Genomic DNA, 10,783 nt, shown 5'->3' on the forward strand with positions numbered 1-10,783 from the left:
AATTCTACAAGTTAAAGTATGCTAAGAAAGATATAGTTTCAGTTAAAAAAGTTCTGTCTATAATTTTTTAACTGAATATGAAACTTGAGCTACAGGAAAGGTATACAGACTCCTTACTTTTCACTGCTTCACAATTCCCTATCCCATTGATTTAATTGTGCATGGTAAAAATGAACACTTCAGTTTTTGCTGCTTTTACCCCATTCACTTTATGGTTTGCCAGAATGTTAGATTACCAGCCAGTATCAAGAAAGGAAATGTGCTGATTATTTTTGAAAAATGGCCTAATTCTAAACCCATCTCTAGAGATGGTGGAAACTTTAAAAATTCTTCTTACTGCCACAGAGAATAATTACCTGGAGAAGAAAATGTCTTCACAGACCCATTTAAATTGTCCCTCATTGCTTCCTCCTTACCTCCAAATGCTGAAATTCTAAGAAGGCAAGCAAAATTATAAGATTCTGAGTAATTTTACTCTTTAGAATTTAGGTAATTCTTTTATCATCTCTTATTTCACACTTTTAATCATATTAATCCCTTGATCAGGAGTTCAGAGTGTCTTTCTACAGGAAATTGTAATCCTGAAGGACATGTCGTGTCATGAATTCCAGACATGTAAACACTCTGGCCAAAATAATTCAAAAATCATGTGAGAAAAACTAAAGCACTCCAAACTGGTTCCCTGGCTATTTTGGTTTTGTTTTTTGTTAATGTGTTCTGGATATTTTCCCTTTATTAACCTAAATATGCATCTGTTTAACTTGATGGATGTGGGCCCATTTATTTTATTCAGCTTAACTTTGTATAAATGAGAATATCTAAATATCTTGTTTCTTCTTGAAAAACTGATTTTTAATAGAAATTAAATATTATTATATAGTAATATTCTTGATGTAATTTTTCTTTTCATTTTAAGATTTGAGAAACGAATTTATATTCCTTTGCCTGAGGCCCACGCCCGAGCAGCAATGTTTAAACTGCACTTGGGGACCACTCAGAACAGTCTAACAGAAGCAGATGTCCGGGAACTTGGGAAGAAAACTGAAGGCTATTCAGGGGCAGACATAAGTGTCATTGTACGTGATGCTCTTATGCAGCCAGTTAGGAAAGTACAGTCAGCTACTCATTTTAAAAAGGTAAGGAACTCTTGTCCATCTTTTCATATATTTTTAAAATCAAGTTTTGAGACCATGATTGACTTGTTTTTGAAGAATTTTAGGAAGATTTCAGTTTTGTATAATAAATAAGTAGATTTACATAAAAGATTACGTTTCCGTTTCATTGAAAATAAGTTCTCCCAAAGTGTTTTAAAACTTTGTATGCAGTGATTTTTGAAGTATTTATTATTTTGATGTAAGTATAGAAACTTAAATCTATGATTGTCTCTGATGTAACTAGAATATCCTCGAGCAGAATCTGGTACATTTACACCTCATTAATAAAGTAAAAATAATAATAGCTAATATTGTTTAAATATTCACGTGCCCAGCACTGTGTTTGCTCCATCATCTTCCTATTTTATTTGGTCCTCACAGAAGCTCTACAAAAGGTACATATAGCCACCTGTTGCTGGTTAGTCCTAGACTAACATGATTAAACTGGGACTTGGATGTTTTTAACACAGTTTGCCAAGGTACAGCTAGAGAGGATTGGAGGTATGATTTTTCTCTAGGTAAGGTGTACTTCAGAAGCCTCAACCGTTCTTCTCTCCTGCTCCTCCCATGCACTGTTCGGTCTGCATGAATGACTTGAGTGTATATGGTTTGAGAGAGAATTTTGTGAAAAGACTATGGTCTTGGGATATTCAATTTAAGTAACAGTGGACTAGGTAATTTGGACCAGCTCTCTTGCTGAGGACAGCAGTCTCCAGTATGCTTATGAACGTAGATATGAAAATCCTGAAACACTGTTAGCAAACCTAATCCATCGATATATGACAAACTAATATGTCATGACTCTGATACACATATATGTCTGTTATATACCACAGTAAAATAATTTTTTTAAAAAAATGAGGAGCTTGAATTAAAACCTGAATTTGAAGCCTGACTCTACAATTTACTTGTTTTATCTCCTTGACCAAATTGAATTACCTTTTTAAGTCTCATTTTTTATCATCTCTTAAGTAAGGATGATAATACTACTTTGAAATGCTCTTATGAAAATGAAATGAAGGAATATTCATAAAACAGCTGTCATGGTACCTGAATAGCCCAGTAAATATTACTCATCTCTTCTTCAGCCATTTCATTACTGAGAGAAATATGGTTAGCTCAGAATCAAGTTTATGCCACAACCATTGTGTTTTTTCTTAAATTCTCTTGGCCATTTAGAAGGAACTCAGTTCTTCCATACTCAGAACTTTCCGTTCAGTTCTCTGTATAACTACTAGGGATGGCTTGTATGACCCTAAAGCCAGGCCCTTGTTAGGAGGATAAAGGTGAAGCAGCCAAATTTCGTTTTTCTTTCTCTCTTTCTTTCTCTTTTTGTTTTTTGGCTGTGCTGCACAGCTTGCAGGATCTTAGTTCCCAGACCAGGGATTGAACCCGGCAGTGAAAGCGGCGAGTCCTAACCACTGGACCGCTGGGGAATTCCCAGGCAAATCTCTTTTAACATCAGGCCTTTTGTGTCACCAACTATAGTAGATCTTTCTGTGGCTCCATCTTCTACTCCATTTTTCAATTAGCAAGAACAAGTTTGCCTGTGTATTTTATTTATTAAATGTATAAGTACTAATCTGGGCCCAGAGGTAAGTCAGAGTACAATAGTTAAAAAACGCAAAAATCCCTGCCACTGAAATTGTTGTGTGCAAAGGCAGACAATAAAATACACGTAGTAAAGTGAAAATATTTATTTCTCTACCCCTGCCCCAATCCTGAGACAGTATTTAAGATCGATCATTGTAAAACAAGTGTTAAGTATGGAAGCAGTCCCTGGTTTGATACAAGTGTGTTGCCTTCTAAATATTATATGTGACTCTATGTCACAAAGGTTCTTTTTCTGGATGTTATTAAAACTTTTTCTTTTAAATCAGTTATGAATTGTAAGATAGCACTGAAATTACATTTAGCATTTAATTTTGTACTTATATTTGAAGAAGGAGTTTCTGAGGGGAAAGACAGAAAGATTCAGTAATTTCACAGTAATAAACCTTCCAAAGATCACAGAAATTTCTCGGCTATGGAAAACAGAGTAACTTAAAGGAATTTTTAAGTAGGTCTTTTTTTTTTCTTTTCTTTTTTTTTTATATTGGAGTATAGTTGATTAACATTGCTGTGGTAGTTTCGTACAGCAAAGTGATTGTTATACATGTATCTATTCTTTTTTGAATTCTTCTCCCATTTAGGTTATTACAGAGTATTGAGCGGAGTTCCCTGTGTTATACAGTAGGTCCTTGTTGGTTATCTATTTTAAATATAGCAGTGTGTTAAGTAAGTCTATTTTTGGTCTCTAGGATTATGACCGCTTAATAATCATTAGGAAAAAAAAAAAAAGAAAATTTTAGCTACAGGTAATTGTTTCTTTACTTTATTTTAACTTATTTTCTCCCTATGATCATCTAAGTAATTTATTGTAGGAAATTTCAAATATAGAAAATCATCCAAGAAAAAAATTAAAATCAAGCAAAATCTATCCCATCACCCAGAGCTAATTGCACTTTTTGTTGTATACCCTTCTGTTTATTTTCAGAAGTAAGCATTTTAACAAAACATAAAATAATAGTACATTTTCAGATTTCCTGATAATGGTCTAAATCTTAATGTTTATTTAATTTGTTCTGTTGTTGTACTGTTTATTCCAGGTTCGCGGACCTTCACAAGCTGATCCTAACAACATAGTAGATGATCTGCTAACACCCTGTTCTCCAGGTGATCCTGGTGCCATTGAGATGACGTGGATGGATGTCCCTGGGGATAAACTTTTGGAGCCAGTTGTTTGCATGGTTTGACATTTTGTTTGCTTTTAAGAAAAATTTTAAAACGTTATATTTTATGGGGACGTCCCTGGCAGTCCAGTGGTTAAGACTCCGTGCTTCCAGTGAAGGGGGCATGGGTTCGAGTCCTGGTTGGGGAACTAAACCTCCCGCATGCTGCACCGTGCAGCCAAAAAAAATATTATATTTTATAATTTGTCAGATAAAATTTTCAGTTTTGTAAAATTAGTTCAAAAAAGTTAATACTAACTACTTAAAAAGTTTTAAAGATTAGTTGAATGTAAAATATAAAAAATAATTATCTTTAAAATGTTTTCTTGGGCTTCAAGGAAATTTTAAGTGAATAAGCTATTTTTAAAAACATACAGGTTTCTGACATTATAGTTCTTATAGCTGGGATATTATCACCAAAATGGTAGGATTGGTAAAAATTTTTTTCCCTGAATCTCAGATTTTGTAAAATATCCAGAAACGCTAATGCATGAATCATAGTATTCATAAAAGCATTTTTCTGTTTTACTTCTCAAAGCCTCATAGAAAGTTTAAATAATGCACTACTCTTTTAAAAAGTTCTGAAAACAAAATTTTTATTATAAAAAATTATATTTCTGTTTATATTAGAGGAATTAAAATATTCATAAAAATTACATTTCTGTAGTTTCTATTGGAAGAAATAAAATAATTCATAAGACTTTTTTATTTTGTAAGCCATATTAATTTTAGGGAACTTACTGTGATTGAAAATGTACGTTTATTATGTTTATGTTTTCTTATTGATGAACAGTCATTTTTTAAAATCTGCTGCTTTAGTTATAGATTTTTAACTCTATATGTCAAAATTAACAGTAACTTTCAAAGGAGAAACTTTCACATGATATGTAGACCTAGATATATAGACATATATGTACATATATGTATATAAGTTTATATGCATATAGAGAGAGAAATATATCTGTAAACATAGATATATTTATGTGTTAATCAACCACAATGCTTATCTGAGAAATTATTCAGAAATCCTTTTTTGTTGCAATCCTTGGTTTATTTTTTAAAGTTTTGGTTCTTTTGACTGTTTTCCATACTGTTTTACAGGAGACATGGCCTAGAAGTTAATTTTTTAATGAATCCTTGATATTTGTATATTTTCTTACCATTTTGATTGTAATTTTAACTAACAGTTAAACTTTTTGATTAGTTGATTTTGATTAAATGGTATTATTCTGTTTCACGTAAGTATAAGTGAATGACTGTATTCCTTTTGAGTTGCACTTAGCCAACTGCTCTCTTGTTTAAGAACAAACAGATACGGCCAGAAAAGCGGTCGGGAACTTAATTCTGGAGGCCTTGATCATCAGGCTAAGAGGACTGTACTTCCTTAGGGTGCTGAGGAGCCTTTGAAAGTTGTGATCGGGACAAGGCAAGCAACTGAAAGGTTATAAGCAAAGGAATAACTTAGTCAAAGATGTCCTTCAGGAAAACAAGAGAGTTTATCGTCAGTAGTTTATGGCACGATGCAGATTTTCAGATTTAACCTTAGGCAAAAGTTAGGAATGTTGATAAAGAAATGTTTTTTATTCCGTCAAATCTATTACAAATACTGCCCCCCTTCTTTTTCCTGACAGTCGGATATGTTACGGTCGCTATCTAGCACAAAGCCCACAGTCAATGAACACGACTTGTTGAAATTAAAGAAGTTTACAGAAGATTTTGGCCAAGAAGGCTAGACCAAAGACAACAAGGAAGACGTTTACCATGTGTGTTCTCTCTTTCATAGGTATTTTTGCCTTTCTTGGATGGCAGTCAGATTATTTCCAGTAAAACTCTCTTACTGCAGGAAAATAGAGGTCTCACTTCAGCATTCTTTTAAGTTTTATATGTACTTTTGCTCCATTACCAATTAAATCCTCCTGTTAACAAAAATTATAAAATAATGGGTTATAAGCAAATGAGTGACATAAATAGCAAAAACATAGAAATTACCTAGTAAAAAGAAGATTAAAATTGATTGAGATACAAATATTTTAAATTGTTATAAATAGTGGTCTTTGCAAAGAGCATTCATTTTTTATTTTTTAACTAAAATGAAATGGGGCTTATTTCATATTTTGAAAAAAAACTTAAGCATCATTCTCATCAGTGTAAAATTTATTTACTTTATTAAAAAAATTAAAAATGATTTACTCTCAGGGATGGGCAGTAAAACAGCAAAGAGCACTGATTGGGTTTGAAAGATTTTGAATTGTGTTCTAGCCAAGGCTCTCATTGGTTTTTTGATAGTTTGGCTTTTTTCTCCATGTAGATTTAAATAATTTCTATAAAAGCAGCAAGCTTTTTTATATTTAATTAAATAATACCTTTTACTGTGCAATCTCAAGAGAAAGACTCTCTAAATTAGGCATTGTCTCTATCTTGAAGAAGAAACTTGTCTATTTCAGTGTCTTTTTGTAGCAAGATTGACCAAAACAGGTGGTTAATAACTGTGTACTTTTTAAATAATTCTGCCATGAAATACTGTAATGGGAACCTTTGCTGAAAGGAACAGCCTCCCTTTGGATTATGGGAAGTTTCTTGTGTGTGGTTGGGGGGGGGGGGGTGTGTGTGTACATACATATAAATTTTTTTTAATGTAGGTTAGCTAGAGTCTTGTCTTTTACCTTTTAAGTTCAGGGAACAGCTCGTCCTGGCCACACGTATGTTATCAGTGTAATGTTTCATGAAGCTTTAGAAATGAGCTGATGTCTCCTTAAATAATAAAATACAAACATGATATTGTGTTATTTTAATATCTTCAAATAAATAATCTGAGGGTGTGTGTTATATACTTGAGCACCAACACTAAGTTGTGCCTTGTACATTTGCATTGGCTCTATATGCAAAGGATTATTAAGTCAGCTAGAATGAGGTAGATTCCTTAATTTACTATAAAGTTCTGCCTTGAAAATGCTATAGAATAACTTGCCTTTTAAAGTATATTTGCACATTTTACATATTGTGCTATATGGTTGCCTTTGGGTTTTCTGTACAGATTGTTTTCGTTGATATTAAATGGAAGTCGTAGGCCTGAAATATGCTGTTCTTACGTGAAGTAAATTGATACAACCTACTATTGGCTGTATTCTGTGTGTGCTTCTTTATTTTGGGATCTTCCGTATAGGAGAAAATATTATCTAAATTGATTAGATACAAAGAAATCATTAAAAATTATTAATTAAGGATGTATGCATGAAAATTCTATTTTTCAGTAACTTCTGTGTGAGGGTTGGGAATTGGCACACCAACACTGAGTTCTTTGCGTATGTCTTACGAGACATTTTACCTTATCCACCTCAGAATCATACAGTATTGCTATTAATCATATCATTAGGAGAAGTAACATAACTATATTATTATAACTATATAATAGCTGAAATCCAGATTTTTTTGTGAATCCAAAATTTGTTTTGAGGAAGTATTTTACTTAAATTGGTCAAGTAGTGTGTAAGTCCAGTGTTGATGATAAGTGGATACTTGATCCCTCAATTCTTACATGTGCTCTGAGAACCGTGCCTCAGTATCCATGTCACTTCTAGCCATAGCTCCCTTTTCCACATTTCTGGTTTTAAAACTGTTTCTAGAATCTAATAATTTTAGACTTATTTTAGAATGGTAGAGCATAAGTCATTTCCATGTGTTCTTTATGGGCAGATAAATACTCAAGAGGAAACAATATTCAAGCTCTGTCTGGACCTTGGCCATTATGATTTTGGGTAGATGTTTTCTGAGCCACCAAGTAAACCCTACTTGAGCAACTCTATGAGCTAGCTGTTCCTGGATGTTTAAGAACATTTTTTTGTCTCAGTCTGAAAACTCTATAGGGACCTTAATTATAAAAGTATTTCAGTAGGAAATTGGTTTTTGAGTTTACTGTCATCAACATGCAGAGAGACAGAATGAGTGTAGTTGATTACTAATGTGAAGTATCATTTAGCCACTTGCAGCGGCACAGGTAGGAAATGGAGGCACACCTCCCCAACACAGTGCTGGAAATGTTGCCCAGCTTTGTGAGCTCTCACAGGTACCGGGTGATTTCCTGCCTCCTTTCTTCTTTCCTCTGCTGGTCCAAATCCCGTGATTTCCATTAAGACCTAGCTTATGACCCATATAATCTCTTCCAGGAAGAATTCCTAAACTACCCCATCCAACCTTTGGATTTCTTTAGCACCGAGTTGTTGTGACTATCTTAAGATTTTTCTCCAAGTGTCAAGCACACTCTGTTAATTGTGTGTAGACCGTTTAGATTGTAAGCTCTTCAAACAGTTATGTTTTCCTTTGCATTAGCGTAGTGCTAGACACTGTTTATTAGGTACTTAATAAAGGCTTGAAAAAATTAAGGGAGTTATATCCATATTTTATCTACTTCCTAGATTGTCTGTGAGACTTTTAATAAAATAGGTAATTTGAAGTTGCTTTGTTCCTGCTGGTCTAGTGAAGTTGTGGTACATTTTCGTTACTGGGAACTGAAATCAGAGGTGTGCCAGAGCTGGCTCATACTGGCTCACAAGAACCATTTTTACACATTTCTGCCCACCTGTTCAGTCACCTCATTGGTAGCTTGAAACCTGCCATGGTGGAAGTGATTTACGCCACAGAAACCAGCAAGTTTCCGTTTACATGCTGCAACGCAAAGCAAGGACTGTAGTTCAACATTGAAAAATTAATATTTACCACATTTACAGGAATAAAGGGGAAAAGTTATCTTCATAGAGTCATAAAAAGCATTTAATAAAATCCAGCACTCGTTTGTGATTTTTCTTTTTTTAACTCAAACTAGGAATTGAAGAGAGCTTCTGAATTTAATAAAGAGCATCCACTAAAGAAACAAATTCTAACAAACATCATACTTAATTGTGAATTATTGAAAGCTTTAACTCCCCAGAGATCAGGAAGAAGACAAAGGTGCCTGCTGTCACCACTCCTTTTCAGTTTTGTGCAGGAGATTCTAGCCAGTGTTAAAAAGGAAGAAACAGAATTGTCATTCTCAGGTGACATGATTGTGTATGTAGAAAATCCAAATTAATAAACTTAGAATCTGAATATAAGAAGATTACAGGATACAGGCTAATAAATAAAAATAATTGTATTTCTATATTCTAGCAACAATTAGAAATTGAAATTAAAACAGTACTGATTGCAGTAACATCAGAAAGCATCAAATACCTTCAAATAAATCTGAAAGATGTGTAAGACCTCAGCATAGAAAATTATGAAACATTACCACAAGAAACTAAAGAAGACCTGAATAAATGGAGTGATGGGACCCATTCATGAGTTGGAAGGCTCTTATGAAAAATATCATTTCTGAGACTTCCCTGGTGGTCCAGTGGTTAAGACTCCATGCTCCCACTGCCAGGGGCCTGGGTTCAGTCCCTGGTTGGGGAACTAAGGTCCCGCAGGCCATAAATAAATAAATAATTTTTAAAATATATGTATCATTTCTAACCAAATTGATTCTAGATTTAATGCAATCCCAAACCCACATCTGGGTGATATAGATATATGTATGTATATATGTATGTCTCCAGAAACAAAAATAGGTGCTTAATAAACAGATTATTGATGATTGAAAAGAAATCTTTTATAGTGTGAATTCATTTTTTGTAACAGTATATTTCTCCCAGCTGTATCTTTCTGTACATTCATCATAACCATTCATCCAGATATCTGTACATATACATAGAAAGATATCTGGAATTACTTTCACCTTACGTTCATTATGTTATTTATGGGTAGTGAGATTTGGCTTGATTTTTTTCCTTTCTTCACCTCTTTCAGGTCCTTTAAGTTTATTTTCAGATTCCACTGAGACCTTCCCTGGTCATCCTATTTAAAATTGCAATTCATCCTGACTCTCCTTATACCCCAATCCCTGCTTTATTTTTCTCTGTAGCACTTATCATCATCCAACATACTATATAATTTACTACTTTTCTTATTTGTAATTTTTCCTCCTAACATGTTTATTCCATGAAAGCTGGGATTTTCTTGTCTGTTTTATTGTCTCCTGTACCTTCAGTGTCTGGAACAGTATTGGTGCCTGATGGGTGCTCAATAAATATTTATTGAGTGAATGAGTCTTTGTATTTTTTCTAAGTCTGAATACTTTACAATGAGCATGTATAGTTTTTGCCTCTCTCCCTGTTACCCCGCAATTTTTATTTCTTTTAAAAGAGAAGAAAATTAGGAATGAAGACAAATATATCAAGCAATTAACAGTGGCTAAATCTGCATGATAGGAATATGGATACTTATTTTTTTCTTTGTTTTTATCTTTAAATACTTTAATTTCCAAAAATTAAAGTAAAAGTTTTTAAGTAAGAATTACAGTCAGCTTGACAGCTGATCACAGGAATGTGTCTCCTCTGGAACTCTATGAAATAACAGAAAAGGTTTTAAGAAGAGAAAGAAGAAAAAAGGACAGCATTTGCTTCCAATTCAGCCGACTGTGCTCTTTTCCCCTTGGGGGCCCAGGGTGCAGTAGCTGCAAACAGCAGCCTGTTGCCTGTACAGGTTACCCTAAGGTACCTTGAAGACAGCGCTTCCCAGTGGACATTCATGACTGACATGCTGTCCCCAGTCTAGGCCCCAGACAGGTATGCACGGGGCCTTTGGAAAGCCCCAGGGCACAGGGGCCAGGGGCCACATTGGCCAAGTCATAATGTGCATCTGCACCAAGCTGCAGAACAAGGAGCATGTGATTGAGGCCCTCCACAGGGCCAAGTTCAAGTTCCCTGGCCACCAGAAGATCCACATCTCCAGGAAGCAGGGATATACTAAGTTTAATGTGGATGAATTTGAAAACATGGTTGCTGA

General features: G+C 34.2%; 1 protein-coding gene across 1 annotated transcript in view; it reads left to right on the forward strand.

Annotated features, from left to right (window-relative positions):
- The window catches only part of VPS4B (vacuolar protein sorting 4 homolog B), a 30,807-nt gene extending 23,761 nt beyond the window's left edge, over positions 1-7,046 (forward strand). Inside the window, exons 9-11 of the mRNA XM_082353755.1 lie at positions 917-1,136; positions 3,803-3,943; positions 5,557-7,046. Coding sequence (XP_082209881.1) covers positions 917-1,136; positions 3,803-3,943; positions 5,557-5,658 — 463 coding nt within the window. The 3' untranslated portion in view covers positions 5,659-7,046. The remainder of the gene's footprint in view (positions 1-916; positions 1,137-3,802; positions 3,944-5,556) is intronic.
- The last annotated feature ends 3,737 nt before the right edge of the window (positions 7,047-10,783 follow it).

The sequence above is a fragment of the Balaenoptera borealis genome, assembly GCF_965194805.1.
Source record: "Balaenoptera borealis genome assembly, chromosome: 14".
NCBI classification, from domain to species: Eukaryota; Metazoa; Chordata; class Mammalia; order Artiodactyla; family Balaenopteridae; genus Balaenoptera; species Balaenoptera borealis.